This window comes from Ursus maritimus, unplaced genomic scaffold, assembly GCF_017311325.1.
Source record: "Ursus maritimus isolate PB19 unplaced genomic scaffold, ASM1731132v1 scaffold_3, whole genome shotgun sequence".
Lineage (NCBI taxonomy): Eukaryota > Metazoa > Chordata > Mammalia > Carnivora > Ursidae > Ursus > Ursus maritimus.
The window spans coordinates 43,121,321-43,148,086 of record NW_024425563.1 but is presented as its reverse complement, the minus strand read 5'-3'; the positions used below and the strand labels follow the sequence as shown (position 1 = coordinate 43,148,086).

The 26,766-nt window shown below is 43.1% G+C and overlaps 2 protein-coding genes across 3 annotated transcripts; one reads left to right on the top strand and one right to left on the bottom strand.

Moving 5' to 3' along the window:
• Positions 1-1,953: 1,953 nt before the first annotated feature.
• Positions 1,954-8,114, top strand: LOC103658957. Its single transcript, XM_008686469.2, has 2 exons — positions 1,954-5,132; positions 7,353-8,114. Coding segments are annotated over exons 1-2 (1,998 nt in total). The 5' UTR covers positions 1,954-3,136; the 3' UTR covers positions 7,355-8,114.
• LOC103658959 (retinitis pigmentosa 9 protein) lies at positions 6,186-26,072 on the bottom strand. Of its 2 annotated transcripts, XR_005838537.1 has the most exons (7): positions 25,907-26,072; positions 21,694-21,724; positions 20,431-20,560; positions 15,226-15,317; positions 13,103-13,164; positions 11,988-12,357; positions 6,186-6,344 (listed from the first exon to the last, which is right to left on the bottom strand). XR_005838537.1 is itself a non-coding variant. In XM_040644118.1 (6 exons), exons 1-6 carry the CDS (start codon positions 26,056-26,058, stop codon positions 12,159-12,161), a joined length of 666 nt encoding a protein of 221 aa, XP_040500052.1. In that variant the 5' UTR covers positions 26,059-26,072; the 3' UTR covers positions 11,724-12,158. The 2 variants fall into 2 exon arrangements, 1 of the variants encoding a protein (XP_040500052.1); XM_040644118.1 differs by lacking the exon at positions 6,186-6,344 and having other exon boundaries at positions 11,724-12,357.
• Between the last annotated feature and the right edge of the window lie 694 nt (positions 26,073-26,766).

Below are 26,766 nucleotides of genomic sequence, written 5' to 3'. Positions count from 1 at the left end.
CGGGATCACGCCCTGAGCCAAAGGCAGACGCTTAACCGCTGTGCCACCCAGGCGCCCCGAAAGTGAATTTTTTTGCAGACAACACAGGTTTTGCCTTTTAGTGTATCTTGTAATGTTTTCTTGATTGCCAGGCATTCTGTACTGGATAAAAGGAACTGCTCTAAATAGGCCTTTAGTGACATATTAAGTTGTGGAGGTGGGACAGGGATCATAGTCCTATGGTTATGGAAGGACTGTGATTTTAGGTCTCAGTTTTTTAGTGAGATTGTGCCTTTGGACTATGAACTATACATGTACTTCACCTTCTTCCTCCCATTGGATAGGGAAGGGTGGTTAGGGTGCATTTGAGATAAGTATTTGCCTACTCCCTTATCAATTAGGCTCTGGTTAACTAGCTTGTCTTGAGGTCCAGTGTTGGTAGAAATAGAGTTCTCCTTGTGTATGCCACAGTGGTTTCTCTTCCCCACTCTTCCTATAGGATTTCTTTTCCTAGATTTATTATAAGAAACTGATTTAGCTACTATAGATAAAACTGAAAACAAGTTGTGGGGGGAGGGTTCTTTATGAATGGGTCCCCTTGAAGTTTTTTAACTCTCAGATTTGTTCATCCTGAGCCTGCAATTTGTCAATAACAGTTCAGGTTTCCCTACCCTACTACTAGTTGCCATGGACTTTTTATCTTTTGGGTTTGTGCTCCTGTAAATTGTCCTTGTCTGCATTCACATATCTCTACAACATTGGGGATACCACTTTGCCCTGTAACCTGTGAAGAATCTGGGAAGAATTCTTGATTGTTCAGTTCAGCTTTTTACTTTGTTCAGAGTAACTGACTTCCAAACTTTTTACATATTCTTCTTACATACAATCAGAAACTCTACCAGCTTCTAACATTAATTAGACATGCAGTACACATAGTTGCACAACTGAAATAGAGGGCCAAATTCATGCTTTTATAAATAGGCTGATTTTGAATCAATATTAAATTCTCTTTGCCTCAGTACCCTCCTTCGTATAACAAGATGAATTTGTTTTCTCTTGCCATTGGCCAACATTTCCCCATTAACCCCACCACCCAGCCCCTGGTAACCACTATTTTACTGTTTCTGAGTTCATCTTTTCTAGATTTTACATAGAAGTGAGATGATATGGGATTTGTCTTTCTCTGTCCAACTTCTCTTAGAAAAATGCCTTCAAGGTCCATCTATTGTCACAAAAGGCAAGATTTCCACTTAAAAAACAAAAGGTTTTGTAGCAGTAGAAGAAGTAGGGAAGGAGGATGTCCCACAAAAGTGAAGAGAAATTAGCCTGTAAGGGAACCCACATATGGCTATAGCATATAGGCTTAGTGGGAAAGTGAGATGATAGAGTGACAAATCAGATAATGAGGGCTTTTACAGCATCCTAAAGAAGGTGGTCATTGTTCCTCATTTCCTGACTGGCAGTGACAATACTTCAAATTACTTCAAATACTGTCTCTCGAGTGAGGGGTCACATTGGAGTCAGAAAGATAATGCTGGGGGTGCCTGGCTGGCTCAGTTGGGAGAGCATCCCACTCTTGAATCATCTCAGGGTTTTGAGTTCGAGCCCCACATTGGGTATAGAGATTACTTCCAAAGAGAGAGAGAGATAGGGAGAAGGGGAGAGAGAGGGAGAGAGAGGGAGGGAGGAGGGAGGAAGAGGGAGAAAGGAAAGAGAGGGAGGGAGAAAGGAAAGAGAGAGGGAGAAAGAAAGAAAAGAAAGAGGGGCGCCTGAGTAGCGCAGTCGTTAAGCGTCTGCCTTCGGCTCAGGGCGTGATCCTGGCGTTCCAGGATCGAGTCCCACATCGGGCTCCTCGGCTGGGAGCCTGCTTCTTCCTCTCCCTCTCCCCTGCTGTGTTCCCTCTCTCACTGGCTGTCTCTCTGTCAAATAAATAAATAAAATCTTAAAAAAAAAAAAAAAAAGAAAGAAAAGAAAGAAAGAAAGAAGGAAAGAAGGATGGATGGATAGATAATTCTGGAACTAGTATGGATTACAGACCTGTGAATGTCACAGAGATGGGTCAAGGAATTTACTAGTAGTAGTTACTGAGCTTAAAAACGTGGAGATGACTTAAAGTCCTATCCATAGTAGCAGAAGAGGGAAGGTATTACATAGAGTAGCCAAAGATTTTGCTGATTAGTGAGGAACAAAATAACAACTCTAACACCTCTATGTTTTTGCAGTGGGTGGTTGAATAGGGTCCTGGGGTTGACGCTAGTGGCAGGGACCTGCATTAAGGTACTTTAGTCCATTGTATGATATAGTACAACATGTATGGAGGAAGCTGTCTGACTCATGAACTTCATTCTGTTGGTTTCTAACCGTGTAGACAATGCTGAAGTCCAAGCTGAGACTTGTCTGCTTCCTTTCTATAAAGAAAGAAACCCATATACTTTTATGTATACATACATTAGGCCAGGTCCAAGAAGCCTTTTGATGCAGTCTTAAACAGTGAAATCGAGTTCATAAGATCAACCTTAATATTGAGTAAATTGCCTGATGAACACTGATCTGAATATAATTATTCCTTTTATATACTAAGTAGAAGTTTTATCTTAACTTCATTTATCAATGGTATAAATCTCTCTTGCAAAATCAAATGTCTTTCCCCACATGAATATGTATGACAGTAATGTTTCTGGAATTATTGGCACCATTGCCCTGTTTACCCCTAAAGAGAGGAAAATGGGAGAAGGGAGAAGATGTGTGTGTGTGTCTGTGTGTCTGTGTGTCTGTGAATGAATAGTGCTGAATGAACAGCTTTAGAAAGGCTTGTACTTACAAAGAACTTTTGTCTTCGTTGCTCTAGAAGAGCTGACACAATTATTCTTTCCTCAGCCACAACGATCCTGAATTATGCTTAGTGGGTGCTAGGTCTCGCTGAAAGAGTCACTACTAAGTAGGGGTGATTCATAATACGCTGACTCTCTGATGGCCTGGCAACCGAGCAATGAGAACAGATGCCTGCTCTAGTGGTGAAGGAGGGTTCCGGAGGCCCCAAGTTCTGGTCACTGCCCTTTCCCTTGTCGAATCCTGAGGACATCCAGGGAGAAGTGGGGGCCAGTAGCTACCAACTGGCGTGGAAGAAACTGCATATTCTACCAATTGGTGTAGCCGCATGGCTGCCTACTGGCTGAATGTTGTGACTGGCTGCGGAGACAGAGTGGCTAACTACTGCGTTCTCTTCCTAGGTTTCAGAAATGGAAGTCTGTATTTTCCATATTCAGTGGTACTCGGTGAGTCTCCTGGCTTCCTCATCCCTCAGTCCCCGTTGCCCACTGCACTTAACCGGAGACCTATGTTTTGTAACACAGCACAGTTCCGGCAGTGTAGTGGCTATGGAAAGACAATGAAAACAAAAGAGACTCAGACTGAACCTCATCAGGCTGAAAACAGGACCCGGAAACAAGACACCTACTCAGAAGGTGATATGGTGACCAGTATCCCGACTTCTCATATTGACACAGAAACTGACAACATTCCTGAAGCAATAGATGGGGTTTTGTCTTCTGTTGCCCAGAAGCAGCAGCTACATGGTGAGAGCCCTGCTCCTAACACCCTGTATAGAACATCACCTCAAGTCAACTTTGCATCTGAGGAAGGGAAGATGAGGCTAGAACAGAGCAAAGGATCCCCTGTAACACAGTTCTGGAAGACTTTGAAGGAAACTATCCGTTTGTACGACCTAGCTTACGGTAAAGCCATGCCAGACATCATGGTGCAGCACGGTGGGATTTCACAGAGCTCCCCTGAGAGTGGAAGTGTGCTTCATAACTGTCAGGAAGGTGCAGACGGCATTACGTGTAAAGATGAAGAAAGCACCATCTGGTCGGAGCAGTGTCATGACGTAAGACGTGAGGAGGAGGTAAAGTCGGGCTCCATCATGGACATGAACTTGGGTAAAGAAAAAGGCTATGCAGCTGGTCCCCAGTTCGTGTCCTCTCCAGATGAAGCAAAAGACAGAGATGAAATCCAGGAAACCCTGAACACCAGTCTGTGCCAGTCTTCTGGAGATGGCAATAAGCTGCAGCAGGAAAGGCCAGTCTATTCCAGAAATAAAGCCGTGGAGGACCTGAGCCTACAATCCAAATCCCGGAGTCCCATTAGCTTTGGGGAAAGCATGCCAGACAATGGTAGTGGGGGCCGTGGCCTCCCTGTGAAAGTGGACAAAGGTGAAGTGGTAGAGAGCAACAGCTACCCTGAGAATTATGTCCCTCCCCCTAACCCCTTGGCCCAGGTTGAAGGCATCCAGTGTGATATGAGCCGATGGCTGGATGCAGAGCATGAGAAATCACCTGAGTCCTCACCGCAAAGCAGAAGGGCAGCAGAAGAAGAGGCGGTCAGGTGTGGGGAAATGGATGAGGTGGTAGAGAGGGACAGCTATTCAAAGTATGTTCCTAGCCCTGCCTGCTTGGCCCAGATGAACAGCAGGGGCGTGGATGAAGGGATTCAATGTGATGGGAGCTGGTGGCAGGATGCAGAGCTGGAGAAATCCCCTGAGCAAATGCCTTCCAAAGATGAAGAGTCCTCACCAGACTGCAAAACTAAGGGATCGCGGAGAAAGACCATCAGGAGCGGGAAACGGAGCACAGATGAAGAAGAAATGACCATGAATGAGGAGATTGAGGAGGAGGATCGTGAGAACTTCAAAAAGTATGCAAAGAGTAAAAAAACCGTGAAAGGCAGGAAGCAGAAATCCCTGAGCAACTTCTCAAGTGGGAACACGGTCTACTTATTGAAGAAAAATGCTGTCTTGAACACTGTACTTCCCAAGGATTCAGAAGACTGTGAGTTGGAAGAGGAAGCTGAAGGTGAAATGTATGAGATAGAATGCCTCTTTGAAGAAGTTAGTCCGCTGGGCCCTGTGACATCTTCCAAAGGAAGGATTTATCGCAAGGCTGGCAGGATCATCAGGATGCCACCTGAGTGCTCTCTCTCTCCCCAGCTTATCGTGTGGCCCACCAGAAATAAGTATAGGGTAAAGCTTGGAGAATACAAGAGCATCCCTACGGTATGCAACGTGACAGGACAGGATGGCAGGTTCCGAGGGGAACGTACCATGGCCAAGCAGGAGGGACTGGAGTCCAAGACAGCCTCCCACAAGCCGTGGCAATGTAAGTGACTAATGGGCTCATCCTCTTTGGTTGTCTGTGGTGGTTCCATACTGTGTCCTGGATGCACAGGCAGCCCTAGATCAACAGTATTTCTCCATTTTGAAAGTATGTTCTTAAACAACCGTAGGTGCCCATGTTTGTAGGATTGGCAGAGATCCCAGGTTTGAGCTCCTGCATTCCAGGAAATTGTGATGTAATTTGAAACAGAGCTGTAGGAGATGATGGAGAGCTAGGTGGTGGTAAAGGACAGGGGAGTGGAGAGAGAAACGAGTCATGGACATAGATCTAGGTGGAGTTGCTGAGAAAGGGCAGTCCATGTGGAGGTGGTGAATTTTGCTACAAATTTGGGGGCTGTGGTGTGGAGTGAGAATGGAGACAGTAGCATGAGCTCCGGTGGGCAGCCAGGGCAGGTCAAGTGTGTTTCAGAGATTGAGGCTGAGAACAGCCAGCCAGAGGGGAGACCTGTGATGAGTTGGGCAAGTGGGTTGGGCAGAATGGGCTAAAATAGTAGAAATTTTCCTTTTTTAGATTTTTGTCCTGTATGCAATAAGGAGGTGCCAAAAGCAAACTGAAAGAGAAAGGACAGGAAGAAATGTGCTCTGAAGGCATCTTCAGCTGGCAGTACAGTGTAGGAAGAATTTGAAGTGTGTCTGTGTGGCTGAAAACCCAGTATAAAGTCAGTTTAAATGAACATTGGATATAAAGTGATGAGGGTCCTAACTCACATGGGGGTAAAAGATACACATCTCAGAGAATCCATTAACAAAACTGATTAAGAAAAAAAAGGCTGGGGTTTGAACTTGAATACCTAAAGAAAATGATAACATCCATTGAAAAGTAAACTTGGGAAGGGAAGTTGTTTTGCTTTACTATGTGGTTGTCGATAGGAGGACTGGACAAGCAGGTCATGCACACCTGGTTGAAGCTTGAGTTTAGACCACACTATGTTTAGGGAGGATGCTCAAGTGAGTGGGAAGGGCCCAAAGTGGAGCCTGGGGGATGAATATACCTGCGGTGCAAAAATGAAATGTAGCAGGTAAGTGACGAGCGGGATGCATAAGGGCCCCCGGGGGAAATTTAATTAAGTTCCAGTCTTAGCTCCTAAACCAAAACACTGTCCATCTTACCTTTAGTCTTCTCAGAGTCTCATTTGCCTCTGCTGTCATTTCTCATCAGTGTGTAGGAATCAGTTTTTTCCATCCTATCACAGCCCTGTGAAGAAGATAACTTTAATTTACTCTTACACAGTTAAGATGATAATTTTCAGGCCGAATTGTCTAGATTGTGTCTATTATTTTGATTTTTTTTTTCTGCTAAGGACTGTAGAATGATACAGAATAGTATCTTAAATAATAGATTTTTGTGTGTAGGGTGTGTTTTTGATTTTTTTCCCTTGGTTTTTAAGCAACTTGAGTTATTTAATGTATGAATCACTTCTTCCCTCGGGTAACTGTGAGAGATGGAAAACCGAGCTACCTTACAAAGTTTCAAACAGATTCGAGGCAGGTGCTGTAAAGCTTAGGAAACAGACAGAAGGTACAGAGGTTGGTATCTATCCTGTGTCCAGTTTGGGTTTCATGATGGCTTTTAGGGGTTTGCTTGGGGTTTCGTACTCAGTGCATGTTCCGCCCTCCAAAACTAACACTGCTTGTGGGCAGTGAAAAATGGCAGCATTGTGACTGGGTAATAGACCTGAGATCTATAGATCCTCGCTTACACGTAGGTTGGAGCCAAAGCCTTTCCGTTCTGTGGAATGTCATTTTGATGCCGGTTTTCCACGTTTAATTCCCAGCGCTGTTAATGGTAGTCTGTTGTGGGTTATATGGGATTTTGTGAGTTATCCTGGTGGCTTATCAAAGTGTCCTTCCCAGTTTGGAGGTGGTAGAGCTGAGGACTGGAAGGTCAGGGTCTCCCTTAAGGGACTAGTAGCATAACAGGCTTCTCTTCACACTGAGTCTTGGTGTTGAGTATCCCTGCCACACCGTCAACCCCTGGGCCTGGGGTGTCAGGGAGCCAAGCAGTTACTGGCCCTTTCAAGGTGCCATTCCTGCCCACAGTGGTCATAAGAAAAGACTGATAATCATGCTCAGGCAAAATGTTAAGACTTTTAACTTTATGCTAAAGATGAAAACTAAAGATATTAGTAATGATTCTCTGTATATCTTGAGTTTGTTAGACAGCTAATTTAAGGAACTCTTTTATTCTGTTGTTATTTCATAGGAAACAAATTGCTGTGTTCCAGCTACATAGAAGAGCTGAACAGTACATCATCATGATGGCTTAGAACACAGGATCGTCCCTTGATTTGAAGTGAGAAAGCAGTTATACAAAAAAAAGAAAATGTCATTGTAAAGCCTTTGGAATTAAAAGAACTAAAACAGCAAATAAATTCAATTGCATGTGTGTGTGATTCTCAAGCATTTTCTTCCCTCTCAAAATGGCCACATCACTGGTAACACCACCAAAAGAGTTGGATCGTTCATGAATACTTCTGCCAGGTGTATTACTGTCTGGTAATCTCCCGGGAACTTTAAATATGGGGAAAGGATGGTGAGTTGAGGACAGAATAAAAAAGATGAAGGATTCCCCATCAGCAAGCACTACCCTGATGATAGAGATGGTACCTTATTTATTTTTTATAAATGGAAACCAGGCTTATAGTAGCTCCACTGATTGGTATGTCCATTGGTGGGTTGTAGTATATGTTACTTATTTCGGTGTACACTCAGAAACAAGAGAAACGAACTCCTTATACTCAGAAACTACAACCTAAATGGTCAATTTGTAGAACAAGTCTTTTCCCAGTAAATGGTACAGGTTAAGTCTGTGACTAGGTGCCAAAATGTTTATATGTGGATGAAGGCTGTCCTTAAGGTTATTTGTAAGAACAGGGCAGATGTGGAAAGGCTGGGTTGCTTCCTGGAAGGGCTTCCTGGGTGATCGTATGAACAATATTTTGATACCTATGGATGGGTTTACTAAATGTTGCCTCTGAGTTGCCCAGTGATGAGTTAACTATATTTGTTTACTCTATTTTTATATTTTTCAACTGTATTTTTAACTTCCTGTGGTAACAAATTTAACTCTCAAGATGGATTTTAAGGAGATGGTACAAAGTGATAGCACTGCATGTTTTCAGATGAGATGCAAAAAGGCAAGCAAAAGATAATACAGTTTCTAAAGCTGGTCTTATGATAAGGTTTGTGACTTACCTCCTTCCTAACCCCTACCTAAAAGACTGGGTAGATACTCTAGGAAAATATCTCTGATGCCTGTCCCCACCCACGACTGGAGTATGGGATTCTCCTGTGTGTTTTAGTAACACCTGCATTTTCACTTTTGTAGCCCATGACATGACATGTCAGGACAGTTAACAATGTTTTCACCCTTGAGACCATGCATTCCTTAGGGCTATAGTAGCTCCATGGAATAATTAGAGCCTAGCACATCATATGCACTCAAATATTTGTGAATGAATGGCTTAGTGTCAATTTAGATGAACAGTTTTGGCCTTGTCACTGTTCCCACCATCATTCCAAGCCCAGAACATAACTGAAGTGGGAAGGCTGAGGTAGGAATGCATTAGCTGGAGTAAATGAACAATAAAGAAGACTTGAGTCCATATAATCCAACTTCCTTGCTTATCTGGGAACCAGGAAGGCATTCCACTACTCTAACTCCCCACCAATGATTCTGATTCAAATTCCAACAATCTGATTCATTTACGTATAAATCCCCATGCGAAGATTAAAGAGTGTGGTTTTCTATTAATATGTTAGTGTGAGTTGAATCTGATCACTTTTTTGACACCTGTGAAATGAGTTTCAAGTGTTGTGGGTGAACTAACTCAAGACACTTAAATGGACCAGAACTGGGGCTCTTTGGCTACTGGGAGTATTAACTATTAACGCCAGTAATATGGAAGAGCAAGCACAAAAAGAGGACTGGTCCAATGAACACTGTGCCTGCGTTGTAATCCTTCCCAAAGTCTTACCTTTATTCTAGAGGCTAGATGAGAAGCCAAGCATAAGTGTGAAAACAAGTCCAAGATGAAGGGTACATCCCGACAACACCTTCCCTTTCATTTTCCCAAACGGTTATTGTACCCTCTGGCACACCGAGTTCCTTAGGGTCAGACTCTACATAAAGATTTGTGTGCAGGAAATTTAGTGGGGAGTGCCACAGGGAATAAAACCTCTGAAGGGGCAAAGAAAGCATGATTAAGTATAGGGAGGAAGTATGGATGTGATGCAGTAACAACAAAGACCTTAGCCAAAATCCCACTGGGAGCTTCAGAGCTGCAATGATCCTGCAGAGTTGTCTCAACTGGGGTAAGAGGCCATGCCTTACACCCCTGCACCCTTTGAAAAGATCAGTTGTGTAGTATAATCTAATCATGGGAGTAAAATCCCTTATAGTAACAGTTTACAGATTTGGCAAAAAAAATTGGAGGCTATTTTATAATTCTCCCTACCACAACCACAATGACAAGTTGATAGATACCTTGGTAGAAGGAGGTCTGGTGACTTCTCTTCCTTTCCTAAATAGGACTGGAGAGTACTGAGACTGAAAGGAGAGATTTTAGGATGAAGACCTTTGATTGATCAGCTTTATAGGCTCAGCAGTCTGGGAGCTGGAGCAGAGGAGGAAGAGGTTAGTTTGAGGTTCTTCTGGGTAAATTGGGCAAAAGGACTGTAGGTCAAGGGATATGACAGACTAAAGTAAAGGACCACGGAACCTAGGCCAGAAACAGTAGACAGAGAAACCTGGGGTGAGAGAGAAGAGACAGGAATTAACTTGCAAGGGTTACATGCAGTAGATGGCAAGATTTTTTTTTTTTTTAAATTTTATTTATTTGCAAGAGAGAGAGAGAAAGTGAAAGTGAGAGAGAGCATGAGTGGGGGAGATAGAGAGGGAGAAGCAGGCTCCCCGCTGAGCAGGGAGCCTGATGCGGAAATCGATCCCAGGACCCTGAGATCATGAACTGAGCTGAAGGCAGGTGCTTAACCAACTGAGCCACCTAGGTGCCCCACAAGATTTCAATTAAAGCAGGAAGTGGAGGAAGGCTTCAGGAAGAGGTTTAACATTTAGAGCAGTGGTTCTCCAAGTCTGGCCCCCAGACCAACAGTGTCAGCATCGCTTGGACACTTGTCACACAACTGGAAATTTTCCAGTCCACTCCAGACCTAGTAAATCAGAAATTCTAAAATTCTAGGAGTTATGACACAGGAATTTGTTTTAACAACCACCCCAGGTGATTTTGCTGCTCCATAAGTTTGAGGCTCATCTATATTATTCTCCCATATTGTCATCGAATAGGTTTATGACGAACGAGTTTCCTGCAGGAGGAAGAAAATTCCTGGAAGGAGAATTTCCTGCTGCATGCTGAACTATGTAAGACATGGCTGAATTTACTGGCCTTATAGTTTTCAGAAATGACAAATCCTGGCCATTCCAATCTGGGCCAACTGTTTTACTGAGATAAATTTTCGAAGGCCAAGACTAGGGGCACTAACTGAAGAGAGCTGCAAAAGGAGTCAACCTGGCCTGCATCACTTATTCTTTAAAGAGCAGGGAATCTGGGGCACCTCGGTGGCTCAGTCGGTTAAGTGTGCATCTGCCTTAAGCTCAGGTCATGATCCCAGGGTCCTAGGATGGGCCCCATGTGGGGCTCCCTGCTCAGCGGGGAGTCTGCTTCTCCCTCTCCCTCTGCCTCTTCCCCCATTCGTGTGCTCACACAAGCGAGCTGTCTCTCTCTCTCTCTCTCTATCAAATACATAAAATCTTTAAAAAAATTTTTTTAAATAAAATTTTAAAAAAGGGGGGGAATCCAAAGGGAAAGTGGCCGGAAGTAGGAATAATGTGTTCCTGGGACCCTGAATGATGAAAGCAGCAACAGACACTGGTGGAGAGGGAGGGACACTTGCTCCTGAGCAAGATCTGACTCCACTTTGGCTCAGCAAAGAACAGACACCCTCCCCCAGCTACAGGCACCACTCCGACCTGCCGAGCTGCCTCAGCTGCGGCACAAAGCGACAACTTCTCAGGTGGGCTGTGCTTAGCTAACAAGATGAAGATGTATTTGGGGATGTGGGTAGCTGACCCAGTACAGTAATCACTACATCCTTATAATTTTTCTGAATCTACTATTCTGGAAATAATAATAGTCATGTGAAAATAGCAATAAGGCCTAATCAAGTTAAATACATGATTTTTCAATGTGTAGGTGTGTCTCACTCCTCCAAAAAAAAAGCTCAAGCAAGCATGCCAGGGGTTTATGAACATGGATCTTTTGAGTGCAGGAAGGCCCAACATGCTTTACACTGTTCAGTCAAAAAATGAAAACAAAATGGTGCAAATGTTTACAGTATGCTAAAAAGAGAGAAAAAAATTTTTTCTATGATACATAAATATTTCTGGATGACTTCACAAGAAATTGGTAACATTAACCATTGGGGAAGGGAACTGAGTGGCTGGGGGAGAGAAAAGGAAGATTTTTCCTGATTAAACAAACCTTACATACCTTTTAAATTTGGACCATGTAAATATATTATGATTCAAAAATAAATTAATGAATATTTTTTAAATAAATAAAGTAATGAGCTTTTATTATCCTGGACAACAGAGAAAAGTCAAACCTGAAGTCTCTGGGAACTAAGTAGCGCCCTGGGGACGGGAAGGCTGCAGCAGCACCTGGAGCTTCCTCAGAGACTCATGCCCAGTCCGGCCACCCTGGCGGGGGCAGCTCGAAGGAATCACAGACTGTAGGCATCAGGGGAGGACGACGCTGAACAAAGCTCTCCGGCCTGAAATCAGCCGCTGTCCAGAGCTAGCACCTGGGAAAGTACAACTCACCCTCCTGGGGTCACATCTTTGCTGGAAGGCAGGTGAGAATTCACACGCGTGACACCAAATACCCTGCTCTCTAGGCGGCTCTCTCCTAGTCCTCCCCGATTCCACATCCTCTGGTCTTTGGCCACAGCGTCTGATTTGTGAGAAGAGAATGTTGAACGAGTCAAGTCGTTGTCAGTCCGAGTCTGAACTCTCATTCGACTTGGAAGACTTATGCTTTCGTTTCTTCTTCTTCTTCTTTTCTTTCTTCCTTTTCTTATGCTTTTCTTTCTTCTTCTTTTTCTTGTGTTTCTCTTTACATGCTGAGGAACTGGAACTGCTCCCATCCTCATCGGAGGTAGAATCCTCCAGTAACTGTTTCAACTGCTGTATCCTAAACATAGAAGATTAACCAAAGAACCAAATTTAACTCAAAAATAAGATAGATAAAAATGATATAAGAGCAGCAGTGAGGGTAAAAAACATCATGAATCACTACCTTACTGAAGACAGCACTTATTTTTATTTCTGCAAGTTTTCCCCATTCTTGTCCACACCTGTGCCTCTTTGATAGGACTGTGCTGTAACTGGTGTACAAGCCATTCTGTATTCTTTTCCTGTCCTAACTATTTCTGCATGTTTCTCAGTCCTTACTATGTAACTTCAAACAGATGTCTCCTTTCCTTCATCACCGCCCCCCAACCACCCACAACCGCTCAAGTTCATACTAGGTAATCTACCTCCTTAACAATTAGAACTCCGTGTAACCAGTTTGAGAAAAACAAACTCTCTGCTTTCTTCACCCTATCTTTATTCATGTCTAAGGATAATCTTTAACAATAGCTCAGATCTGTAAAGACACTGAAGAAGATAAACTAAGTTACACTTGCCAACATCGACTATCAGTGGTGTAAGCAGGTGGGGCCAAGCCCACTGCTTTAAGCTAACCCAAGTGGAACGAGGCTGGCCTGCCCATTCCCCACCCACTGGCCTTTCCCGTGATGACTCCTGCCTTCCTAATAGTTCACAATTGAAGTACCATAGTTACCAAACCACTCATCTCATACTGGAACGGGTGTTTCCAACTTTATATAATTTCAGACTTTAAGAGGGTATCGTTATCACCAGGACCATCTCACCTTACATCCTTCTCATGTCTTTTATTCTCTCGTATGATGTCATACATGGGATCTTCATGTGCCTTTAGAATGAGAAAAGGTTAAGGTTGCATTAGGCTCCATGGACTATCAGTTAAATAAAAATTAAATCCATATTTCACTGAAACCAGGTTTTTTTCCTATTTGGTATAATTTTTTATTTAACATGTTCTAATCCATTCTAAGGGTTTCTATCACTGCAAACCCACTGAGGCTGTAACAAAAGATTTTCTAATTAGAAATATATAGATTATAATTTAAATAATTTTAAATAAATTAAATATCCTTTATAGGAGAACATAAACTATGGCAGAATCATGAAATATCCAAGGTAGAAATATTGAGGTAATTCTCTTTGTTCTGTTTGGAAAGATGACCAAGAGATAATATTACGAAAAACAAGTGGGGCACCTGGGTGTCCTAAGTGTCCTAAGTGGGGCACCTAAGTGTCAATCAACTCTGGATCTCAGCTCAGGTCTCAATCTCAGGGTCATAAGTTCAAGCCCCACAAAACAAACAAAAACCTACTGGGGCCCTTGGGGGCTCAGTCAGTTGAGCGTCCAAGTCTTGGTTTCCACTCAGGTCATGATCTTATGGGTTATAAGACTGAGCCCTGCACTGGATTCCACACTCAGCAGGGAGTCTGCTTGAAGATTCTCTCCCTCTGTCCCTCCCCCAACTTGTGTGCACATGCATGCACACTCTCTTTCTCTCAAAAATAAATAAGTCTTTAAAAAAACCCTATTACCTCCCTACATGGGGATAATTACTATTAACATTTGATCTCTTTCTTTCAATCATTATTAATAATTTATGAAAAATTATAATCCTCTTATATACACAACTCTATTGTTTTTCACTTATGTCTTTGTGAACATTTTCCCATGACATTACATCATCTAAAACATAATTCCTGGGGTGCCTGGCTAGCTCAGTCAGGAGAGCATGCGACTCTTGATCTCAGGGTCGTGAGTTCAGGCCCCTGGTTGGATGTAAAGATTATTTAAAAATAAAATCTCAAAAAATATAAATAATGATTTCTAATGACTAATTTGCATGTTACAGAAATTTATGTTGATATGTTAAACTGTTGTTTCCCATTTATCTTTAGTTTCTATTGTTTCAATCATATAAGAGTTATCCTTATATATACATATCCTTATTCATAAACAGTTGTGCATATATTGATGTTCTTTTATATTCTTACCCTTAAGTGGGATTTCTGAGCCCCCAAAAATGAATATCTTCAAAGTTTTTGAGATTTATCACCAAACTATATTTTATATAATATTGTAAAAACTGACATTCCACCTAGAAGTGGATGAGTGATCAAAAATAATTACTCCAGATTATTAAAATAAAACCACAATGTTTTAAACATCTTTTTTTTTTTTTAAAGATTTATTTACTTGAGAGACAGAGAGAGCATTAGCAGGGGGCTGAGCAGGAGGCTGGATGTGGGGCTCAGTCCCAGGACCCTGGGATCATGACCTGAGCTGAAGGCAGACGCTTAATCAACTGAAAGACCCAGGTGCCCCACAATGTTTTAAATGTCTTAAAAACTTTAGTGAATGTTGGCCCCAGTTTGTTATAGGCTGATAACCTCCGTATATCTAGACAGTGGCATATTTCACTTGGCAGAAGTTACTAAGTGGTAAATTAACACCTTTAGGAGATGACTCTATTAAAATAAACTGAGGAAATGATATTTCTATCTTACTGTCAACTAAAGAGCATATATAATTTATATATACACTTCTAGCTTATAATTTAAAGACTGGAAAACTAAAACTCTAATTTTAGTTATGAAACATGATTTTTTATGTAAGTTAAAACAAGTGATTGAATGAATAACAAAGCCTGCTTTAGAAAAAGAATCATTATTTCCAATGTATAAACAAATAACACTTTAATAAAAAGTTAGTTTTTTGTTAACTGTCACACAAATGTAATTTAATAAGAGATGTAGTCAACACCAGATACTCTGGCCAAAAAGGTTCTGGGAATGTATTTTATGTGAACTTCCAGTTCACTGATTACTGCCTGTTTCATTAATATTCACTATTTCTGAAAGATGTAAATTGACAAGGTGGGGTTCTACTTACTACTCTGAACTGTTCTAACTTTTGGTTGCCTTTGATAAAAAAGGGACATTCTTTGTCGCCTGTTCGGTGACCATACCGTTTACAACGCCAACCTAAAAACAAAGACACAAGGAAATATTTCTGTAAGATAACAATTTCATTTAATGAAGATGAAGAATCAGCAGATCATATTAAAGTTTTTCTTCATTAAACTCCAATTCTAAAAGCAAATGCGATGAGTGGATAAACCATGTAAGAGCCTAGAAAATAAAGGGAAACTAATTGCTTCCCAAACGACCTTTATTCATGTAGCTTTAGGAATTAATATTACCTCAGCAGATAGGTAGAAGCAGGCAGCCCTGATGAGGAACTGGGAGGAGACATAAGAAAATGCATCCACACATTCCAGGGCACAAGATGGAAATATGCACCTTCGTGGAATTTGAGTGACTACAGACTTGGCATCAGGCATTGATGTGGGAAAAAATGAAGTGGTGAACAAAGCAGGAATGGGTGACACCCTTGTTACTTCTCTTACCTGCTTTCGTCCTCTCAGAACCATCTGGATTTGAGGCAACTCAGGAAGTCATATGAGTGGTGAGCTAAGTGAGACTCTGTGTGTGGACATTAAGGAACTCCAACCAAGGAAGTCAGGAAGCAGGATGAGGGAGTAAGATCAGCCAGGTTTGCTCCACGCTGGCAGCTACTCAAAGTATGACGTGAAAGAGAAGCAATGTTTTCCTTTTTAATTTTGAGGGCTGGATGCAGGAAACTATTGAAAAAGAATGAAGTTTGGAGATTCTTTATTGATGGCCTCTGAGCTGTCTCTGTCTTTAACTCCCCAGACATTTAAAGTTCAGGAAAGAAGGATTATACTCCTTCAAACCAAAGTTCTTTGTGTTCAAAATATTGTTACTGTTAAAGGAAAGGTGATTCTTGCTATTCATTTTTTTTTTTAAGATTTTATTTATTTATTTGACATAGAGACAGCCAGCGAGAGAGGGAACACAAGCAGGAGGAGTGGGAGAGGAAGAAGCAGGCTCCCAGCAGAACACTGGGATCATGCCCTGAGCCGAAGGCAGACGCTTAATGACTGAGCCACCCAGGCGCCCCTGATTCTTGCTATTCAAAATGTGGTCATGGGCAAGCAAAATCAGCAACACATGAGAGATTGTTAGAAATGCATAGTGTTAGACCCAACCCAGAAATACAGAAACATACTAGAGTTTTAAAAGATTAATTGATTTATCAACATATTAAAGTTTGAGAACCACTGTTCTAGATAACACTATAATCAATAAAATCAATGAAAGGATGTACATGTATATGTGTCTATTATCCCACTTGGGATGAGTCGAAATTTTGTGGGGCCTGAGTTTAAATTATGGAGAGAGGAGCTCTTTAGGAAAAAAAAATCTTGCCTTGTCAAATTTCACAAAATCATATGACCATGTCAACACATCAGTGTGTCCCTTGCAGGCCCTTGAAAATCACGAGTAAAACTGGCTCTGGTCCTAACCCAGATACTTATTTTCCAAGTCGGTGCAAATAACTACAAAATGGTAATTGAAATGGGGGCACATGGGTGGCACAGTCTGTTAAGCATCAGACTCTTCCTCTTGGCTCGGGTCATGAACTCAAGGGTCATGAGGCAAGCCCCAGATAGGGCTCCGGGCTCAGCAGGTAGTCTGCTTCAAGATTCTCTCCCTCTGCCCCTTCCCCAACTCGAGCATGCTCACTCCCTCTTTCTAAAATAAATAAATAAATTTTTAAATGGTAATTGAAATGTAAGTAACCACCTATAAAACAGAGCAGTGGTTTTCAAACTTAAAAAACAAACAAACAAACAAACAAACAAAAAAACTGTAGACTTCTGAGTAAGATAACAGACTAAACACATTTACTTGCTCTCATTCCCTTCCTGACATCCCATAAACATGACAATGAAGAGGATTCTTTTCAAAAGGAATAAGCCAGGAAACACTTCAAGAATGGCCAAGTGACAGCCTCCATAAACGCACTGAAAATAGTTGTAAACTTGCCCAAATCAACTTATCTGAAACTCTAGAAATTAACGAAAGGTTTGCCACAATCTAAGGAGCATTAATTCAAGAAAAGCTAGTGAAGCTTGGTAAGAACAGCAGGATGTCTGGCATTTTAACCAGACCTACTCCCAGTCCTGATTTCCATGATAATCTTAAAAACCAACAGCCTTGCAACCATGACAGCCATGAAAAGCAACAGTCCTGCACCCTCAAAGAGGGTAAGACCAGGTTTTGAGCCCCCCAAAAAACCCTAATCCCAGAGCACAGAGCCACACTGACAGGGTGTTGTTGCTATTTAATCAGTCTTATAGTTTACAGGAAAAGCCCAATTCCTCAGGATATTTGTTGAAAACAATCACCTGCAATTGTTTAACATCAGTTGCCAATGGCTGTGATCTCATTGGATAAACAGGAGCCCTGCTAAAAATGTAAAAGATCCAGGGAATGAGATGTCCATAGAGGCTTTCAAAAAATTCTGACACAATCCTGGGAGGCTAGAAGGCTGTGCACATGTGTCAACATTTGTTATATTGTTTTTTTGATAGTAGCCATCTTAATGGGTATGAGGTGGTATTTCACCGTAGATTTGATTTATACTTCCCTAATGATTACTGACACTGAGAATTGTTTCATGAGCTTACTGGATATCTGTATATGTTCTTTAGAGAAATGTTTACTCAAGTCCTTTATCAAATTTTAATCAGGTTGTTTGTATCTTCATTGTTTTTAGGAGTTCTCTATATATTCTAGATATAATCCCTTATCGGATATGATTTGCAAATATTTTCTCCCATTCTGTAAGCTGCCTTTTTACCCTATTGATAATTTTTATTCACAAAATTTTGAAATTTTCACGAAGTCAAATTTGTCAATATTCTGTTGTTGTTGCCTGTACCTTTGGTGTTTAATCCAAGAAATCACTGCCAAATCCAACTTTGTACAGCTTTGCCCTATGTTTTCTTCTAAGAGATTTTATAGTTTTAGGTTTTACATTTAAGTCTTTGATCCACTTAGAGTTAAATTTTGTATATGGTATTAGATAAGGGTCCAACTTCATTCTTTTGCATGGGGATATCTGTTTTTTTTTAAAAAAAAAAAGACTGTCCTTTCCCCATTTAATGGTCTTGGCTCCACCATAACAAAAGATTATAACAACAAAGAAGATGACTCAACATACAGGAAACAGGAGATCCAACACAGGAAACAAGCTAAGGGAAAGCACAGAATGATCGTGTCTTAGTTTGGGGCTCCCCTAACAAAATAAAGACTGGGTCACTCACACAACAGGAATTTATTGTCTCACAGTGCTGGACACTGGAAATCTACGATCTGGGTGCCAACAGGGTTGTTTTCTGATGGTTACTCCCCTGGCTTGCAGACAGCTGTGTCCTCTCAACGTGTGTCCTCACACAGTGGGAAGAGGGCAAGCTCTCTGGTCTCTTCTTAAAAAGAACTAATCACATCATCAGAGCCACCTTCATTACTTCATCTAATCCTAACCACAACCCAAACACCCCATCTCCAAATACCATTCCATTGGGAAGTAGAGCTTCAACATATGAATTTGTAGAGGGACACAAACATTCAGTTCAAAACACAAAGTGAAGGGAGATCACTGGATGATAAGCATGGGAGCAACCATTTTCAGAGGATGAAATTAATAGAATGCCTCAAGTATTTGAAGGCCTTAAGATTCATCCTTCAAAACAGTTTGAGGTTGAGTAAGAAATCAGTACATGGAAACCAAAAACAATAACAACAGAATAAAACAAAACACACACACACACACACACACACACAAATACCAAAAACAAGACAACCATTAATCCAGGGGAAAGGAGGGAACTTTTTAGGATGCATGAAAGGAAAAGTAATCAGTTTACGAAATGATTCAGCTCTGGATATAATCAGAATAAAATAAACATCAAAGACTTATCTAACCAAAATTATGAAAAAACCATTTTGGGGAGATGTGATATAATAAGAGTACATGTGTGTGGTAGGACCAGGCGAGAGCTAAATGCTCATCTTCCATTGTACAATGTCAATAAATAACACCTAATCCTGCAAAATCAATACAATATGTAATCTTAGACACATGAAGATAAATAGCAAAATAACCAAGTAAAAGAGCTGTGAGTGGAAATGAAGAAAAAGAGACTGGAAACTATTTTAATTATGTGTATGAAGAATCTTTGTACAAACAAATGCCTTTAAAAGGCAGCAATACCCTTTCTTCAAATACTGACTTATGTTAGATGAAAAGTGTTGCCACCCTTGGGGCGCCTCGGTGGCTCAGTCATTAAGTGTCTGCCTTCGGCTCAGGGCGTGATCCCGGGGTCCTGGGATCGAGCCCCGCATTGGGCTCCTCTGCTGGGAGCCTGCTTCTTCCTCTCCCACTCCCCCTGCTTGTGTTCCTTCCCTCACTGGCTGTCTCTCTCTGTCAAATAAAATCTTAAAAAAAAAAAAAAAAGAAAAGAAAAGAAAAAGAAAAGTGTTGCCACCCTACTGGGGTGGGGGTGTGCATGCACAGCACACCTGTTCGGGACCCACCCTCTGGGGCCCATAGCTCCTCTCAGGTTACACGGATGAAACCTTAACACCATTGATGGGGTGGGGGGGGGGCACGAATGATGCAAGACCCAAAGGGACTTGCCCTCCAGTGCATCCCTTGTCCCTCATGGCATTTCTACAATTGAATATCCTTTTTGTTATTGGAATATTGGTCCTGTGGATGACCACTGCCTTTGGAGTCAGAAGCCCTGGAGTTAAAGCTCTCCTCTACCTCTTACCTCGGACCACTAACTATAAAACAGAGATTATGCCTTGACTTAACAGGGCTGCAGTGAGAACAAATTAATTAATTAATTAATTTATTTATTTATTTTAAAGATTTTATTTATTTGACAGAGAAAGAGAGAGAGAATGCACACAAACAGGGGGAGCAGCACGCAGAGGAGGAGGGAGAAGCAGGCTCCTGGCAGAGCAGGGAGCCCGATGCGGGGCTCAACCACAATACCCTGGGATCATGACCTAAGCTAAAGGCAGCCACTTAACTAACAGAGCACCCCAGGCGCCCCGGTGAGAACAAATTTAAAAAAAGAAGTAAACGTGCTTTGCAAATCATGGTATATAAGTTGTGTGTATTGAGGACTGTTACTTGCAACCCTCCCATGCTCACACTGCATAACTTTGACTTCTTTCCCCAGGGGCATCCAAAGTCCTTTCGTTGGTGCGTGAGCCAGAAATTCCCTGGCATGTTCGTTCCCTGGTACATCCGGTATACAGTCTTCTGGCTTAGTCTCATCTTCCTAAAAAAGGAAACAACGTGTACACAACATGGCAAAAAAGCACGGGAATCCTCTCCCACCTGCTTCAGAACACAGCACTGCCTGGCTTTCGCAGGGGTTTGACAAGCCCATGTCATCCTAAGTTCCCCTCTCAAGTACTAGAAAGAAAGACAAATTATACCTGACAGAAAAACCAGAAATAAATGTACCAGAAGAACTATATCATGAAGATGATATAGCTATTCTTAGAGAAACATTACTAGTATTGTTCACATAGGGATGATTTGTGAGCTCCAATTCCTGATTCTAGATCACAAAAATTAGATTCAGATCACAAACTTTTCTGGTACCTTAAAAGCCTTGTGGAATGAAGCAAAGCATAGAATTAAGCAAGATTTCCTGAAATAATAAAAATAACATGTTAAATTAAAAAAGATGATTATCTCTTGGAGGCCACTGTCATGTTTTATAATCTCACACCTGCTGTATTTATGAAGTGTGTTTTCACTACCAAATAACTTCATTATACAATTTATACAATTAAGGTTTGTTTTTTTTTTTTTTACTGATTGTTTTCAGTTCCCATGAATATTAAATTTATAATGAAAGGTTTTGTAACAGTCTTTTCTTTTCACTGAAGGTGAGCAAGCAGAAAGCTGTCTGGCCTCCACTGAGCCCTCTAGGTCTCCCTCCCACAGAGACTGGACTCTAGGGCCAGGTGCTGCTGGGGGGTGGGTGTCCTGCACCAGGGGCTGGACTAGAGGACCTACCAGTCTCCTCAGACACTACTGTTCTCTGAGCTGATGACACTCAGGAAACCAGCAGCAAGGCAGAGAAGGAGCACAGCTGTGAGAAGATGCAGCCACAGCAAGAGAGAGAGGGAGGGAGAAGAGGACTGATGGCTGAGGAACACGTGGGCCTGCCACCATTTCTTAGGGAACAGACACACGGCTGATTACATTTCTACAAAGGCACAGGCTGGACACAGAAAGCCCAAAGTGTATGAACCGACTGGCATCTGCAGGGAGAAGCGGGGTTACCATAAAAGGACGTTCAAAACCTTATGCAACAGGTTTTTATAACAAGTTCCTGAGTCTGAGCACTGAGTCAAACGTGTCTAAGAGGATAACCAAAGGCACAAACTTCACACTGACCTTGATAAGCCCAGGAGGAGGTTTTTCATAACTAGAAAGGAAAAGAAAAAACATCATCAATCATGTTAACAGGAACATAACACATTTTAGTGAGCAAAAAGCAATGGCAGGCCAAAATAAAAAGGATACTTTTAGTAAAACCTTAAAACTATCCTATATCTAAAGCAGTTAATAAAATATGCCCAGCAGTCAGGGAGCCCATATAAATAAACTGATGCCACACCACATCCTGTGGAGATCTAGAACTGAAATTCACTGAAGCACTAACTAGGTGTCTGAGCACAGTAGGGCCCCTTGGGGGGGGGGGGAGGTTGAGAAATCTTTTCTACCTTGGCAGGGGGGAGCACAGGGGGCTAAGAGCAAAGCTGGAGGGGAGGGCCTGTTGCAGGGGATGGCAGTGGAGGTGATCTGTCCTTGAGCCTTCTTCTCCCATTTCCCTGAAGCTCCTAGTTCAAATCCTGCCCACCCACCCTGCCTGCAGAGTGAGCCGTCTGTTCCTCAGCTCTCTGACAGCCCTCTGTGCCTGTACTGACCTTGCCGACTCGGGGTCCAGGACCGTTGCACGGTGCCTGGATGACAGGCAGCATTCAGTAAACAATGCTGCTAGACTAAGGGGATGTATGATGTGTGGGAATGTACCTTCCCTTCGAGCTCTCAGATCCCCCCCTCCCAAGGTTCCTAAGGGAATATACACATCATGCTTATGCTCCCAATTCATTTTCACTTCCCATCACTCTGCCGGAACTGCCCCTAAAGCTTCTGGGTTCCCAATATGGAAAATTAGTACCAAATCCTCATGTTTGCTTTTCAGTACTGACCTACTTCTAGCTATAACATATACCATGTGGGTGTTTATTTGGCTTTTAACTGTGAATGCCTATGGGACTATAAAGGAAAATAAGAATGCAAAAAAGAAACATGATAACCAAACATCCTGGGTCAATTCAACACTCCCACAAATAACATTTTACTGAGGACATCTGGGCATAGCAGCTGGCTTAAAATGGTGAAAAGACTCCAGAAAATTGGAAATGTGAGAGCTTCAACATTGCTGCACCCAGATGGTGAAGCAAGGGTGAGTAATTAGGTGTTCTACAATGAAAATGTATTCCTTTTATCAACAGAAAAACATTAATAAATCTTTAAAAAATGAATTATATATTGATATGGGACAATCTCCACAATAGTTGAAGTAAAAAAAAAAAGGGTGGGGAGGGAATAGGGAGCAAAACAGTGTATTTGGTAAGCTTCTACTTGTGTGTATGGGAAGAAGACTATATATGGCCACATACACACACACCTTTTAGATAGCTCTATAAGGATAACAAAGAAACTAGTTACATGCTTGCCTCTAGGGATAGGAACTAAGGATCATAAATGAGAGAGATCTTTGTTTTTCATTCTATCCATATCTACACGCAGTAACCTGCAAAACGCTGTGTTTTTTTTTTTTTAAGATTTTATTCATTCATTTGAGAGGGAGAGAGAGAGAGTACAAGCAGGGGAGAGGCAGAAGCAGACTCCCCACCGAGCTGGGAGCCTAACATGGGGCTTGATCCCAGAACCTGCAGATCATGACCCAGCTGAAGGCAGACACCCAACCATTTGAGCCACCCAGGCGCCCCTGCAAAATGCTTTTTAATTGCAAAAGAAAAATGAAATCAATGGTAACTACATTACAGCTCTGTTGATATAAACCCAGGTTAATATATCTCTGAAAGAAAAACCAAAGATAACTTGGGACTAAGAAAGAAAAATGGAGCCAAAAATATGCTATTAGGAGTTCATATCTCCTATAGAGTTATGTATGCTGGATTTGTTTTAACAATCAATGCTATTTCTGTAATAGTTTCAGGACTATAACCTCCATTCTAGCCCTAATTAACTTGATATTTTCCTCCCAGAAAAAAGGAGCAGGAACAATAGGCAAAACTAAATTTGATATTCAGGTAATATTAAAGATTCCACATAAAAACGCCTTGCAGAAGTAATCAATTATTGTGCCGGGCATGCTCTAGGTAATAGAAGGGAGAACTAAAGGAATAAGGATATAACTAAATCCAAAAAAACACATAAAATGAAAACTGCTCTTAAAATGCCTGGGTGGCTCAGTTGGTTAAGCATCTGCTTTCAACTCAGGTCAAGATCCCAGGGTCCTGGGATGGAGTCCTGCATGGGGCTCCTTGCTCAGCAGGGAGTCTGCTTCTCCTTCTGCCTGCTGCTCCCCCTGCTTTTGCTCATTCTCTCTCTCTCTGACAAATAAATAAATAAATCTAAAAAAAAGAGAAGAAAACTGCTCTCAGAAGTGACAATAACTCTTTATAACTGTCCTGATAAAAGGAGATGTTCTATCTTCTTTGAGTAGATAGATTTCTAGCAGGAGTATTTTTCAGTTCTAAATCAGTGTTAATGTGAATCCTGCAGAGGGGAAGCAAGGTGTAGTAGAAACCTCACGGGCTTTGGATGTAAAAACCTTTGGTTTGAAGTATGATTCATTCTCACTGTGTACTTTGGGCAATTTACTTAATCCCTCAGAGCCTTGATTTCCGCATGGGTGACTATGTCACACCACACACTTGCTGGCCTCTGTCCCTTGTTGAAGACAAGTCCATGCTCTCAAGAATCACGAGGCACCTCACGACTGGAGCACTAGCATCACAGAGGCCAAGATTTGGAGCAACAGAGGTGGAAGAAAACAACTTGCCAGGTGGTAAATGACAGTCTCTAATCTAGAGCTTTTCTAAGCAGACAGAAGAGGATGTGCCCCTTTAAGATTGCACAGTAAACAACTAAGCACGAATAGACTTAGCTTCTTAGGTGTGGTCCAGTGACTTTTCAAAGCAAATGCTTAAAATATTTTCTAACACAACATGGTGGCATAATCTAGCAGAACAATGGAAATCTGCACAAATTGGGGAAATGATCCAGTTCATCTGCAGCCATTCATTTAAAATATTGATGCCATGGCTTATGCACAGAGACCAAAGGGAGTTTGGTAGTACAGTCTATGAATCCAATAATCTAGTAATACATCCTTTGAGCCACAAGAGTTGTACAAAAACAACATATGGCCAATCAAACAGAAATCCAAATTCCTGAAAAATATGTAATTGTTATTGCCAAGATGAAAAGGAGTGTGATAGAACTACACATTGTGAAATCTATTATTAGCAATGGCATTCCCTAAAAAAGCCCATTTACAACTGTTTTCACAAATTTAAAGGAAGGTAGTTAGTTGATGGCTCAAGGGTCACACTGAAAGGAGCAGTTCAGCCTCCAACAGTGCAATGCATTTTGTGTCAAAGCTCCCAGGTTATAACTATAAAGAATCTGAATCCTTTGAGGGCTTTCTCTTACATGATCATCTTAGGTTAGGTTATCCAAGTGCCTGAAATAGAAACGAAGTATGTATTGAAGAACTCCGTGAGCACCAAACTTACAAGTTTGCCAGGGAATTACAGAAAGACAGAATCACAGAAAGGAACTGGAAGATCATGAATCCACCTCCCACCTGATGTTTCAATCTCCTTTACAGCCTGCCCTCCTCCCGCGGGTTATGGGCTCTCTCCCTGAACCCGCTGGAGCTGGGGGCGCACGGTGGCCCTTTAAGTCAGGCCATGCTGACCAGCAACCACAGGAGACTTTGGCCGTAATTCTTTTTGTTGAGCTGGAATTGACCTCTTTGTAGCCCCCACCCTTCGTGCTGGTAAAAACCCGCAGGACTAAAGAGAACAAGTCTCCACTCTCTTCCACCTTTGGGATCTTTAGGGACAAGCCCTCATCCCATTCTCCAGCCCTCTCCCCCGCACTAACTTCCCTTCTTAGCAGCAGAAGAAGAGAATGGGGGTTTTATCCGGTTCCCGGGGGGCCCTGTGAACCGATCACTCTGAAAGGGCAGGACGGCAGCGCTCACTGCACCTGCCTCGTGTTCAGTCCCCAGATCCCCGCCGAGCGCCTACTAAGTGCCGCACGGTCCTCAGCGCCAAGCAGAGCCCCGGCCGCACGCCCACCTCGGACTTAGAAATAAAGCCCAAGCTTCCCTGCCGGCCCAGGCCGCTCGGCGCGAGGGGGGAACGGCCCTTCCCTCCTCGCGGAGGCGCGACCGAAAGTCCGGGTGCCAGCGCCGCACGGGTCCCCTGGGACCCAGCCTCCCGCGTCCCCGCGGTGCCGGGCCACCCCGACCCCGCGCCTCGCGGAGGAGGCGCCGACTCACAAGGACTCCAGGTGTTTGAGCTGCTGCAGCTGCTGCGCGTCGTGCCGCCGCCGCTTCTGCTCCCGGCGCCGCTGCAGCTCCTGTTCGGCCGGCTCCCGCGGCCGCCGCACGCCCCCGGCCCCCGCGTCGCTGCGCCTCGGCCGGGACGACATCGTGGCCGGCGCGGCTGAGGCGGCCCCGCGGCGCGCCTGAGGCGGCTGAGGCGGCGAAGAGGGCACTTCCTCCGCGCGGGGGCCCTCCGCCCCGCAGCGCCCCCTCCCGCCGCCCGCCCGGACTGGGCCCGCTGTCCCCGCCGAGGCCTCCTGGTCCCCGCCTCCCGCCAGGCCTCCCCGACGCCTCCCGCGTGGTGGCCCCGAGTCCGCGCTCGGAGCGCTGGGGCCCCGCCGCCAGGCCGGCCGGGGTCGGAGCGCGCCCCCTGCCGGCGTCTGCGAGCGGGGCGGGGCGGGGCGGGGCGGGGCAGGGCGGGGCGGGGGAGACCTGCGGGACAACTAGACGCCCCCGCGCGCCCCTCCCCGGGGAAGCCCGGGACCAGTGCAGGGCCGCCTTGTGGCCCCCCTGGCTAGACGCGGGCTGCTGCTATGTGGTACTGGGATTCACCCAGCTTTGAAGAAAGCAAGACACCCCAGAGAAATTCTCTAATCTTCACAGCGTGGTTAAAACGTAGTCAGTCTACAGTGTATCTAGACAAGGTTTGGGTGCTAGAAGGAAAGGCTATAGACACTGAGTGTTATGTGCTGGTTATTGAGCTAAGCCCGTAAGAAAAGTAGATTTATTCTTTAAAAACTTACTAAGTGCTGTTATTACCCTTATGTATTACTCTTATTTTATACGTAAGAAGGAGGCCGAGAGAGTTAATTAAC

Coding starts and splice junctions, on each gene's coding strand:
- LOC103658957 (XM_008686469.2), top strand. CDS start 3,137: ATGGCTGCCTACTGGCTGAATGTTGTGACTGGCTGCGGAGACAGAGTG.
- LOC103658959 (XM_040644118.1), bottom strand. CDS start 26,058: ATGTCGTCCCGGCCGAGGCGCAGCGACGCGGGGGCCGGGGGCGTGCGG. Junction 21,725..25,906: donor CTCAAACACCTGGAGTCCTT/GTGAGTCGGCGC, acceptor TTTCCTTTCTAG/TTATGAAAAACCTCCTCCTG. Junction 20,561..21,693: donor CTCCTCCTGGGCTTATCAAG/GTCAGTGTGAAG, acceptor TTCCTTTTTTAG/GAAGATGAGACTAAGCCAGA.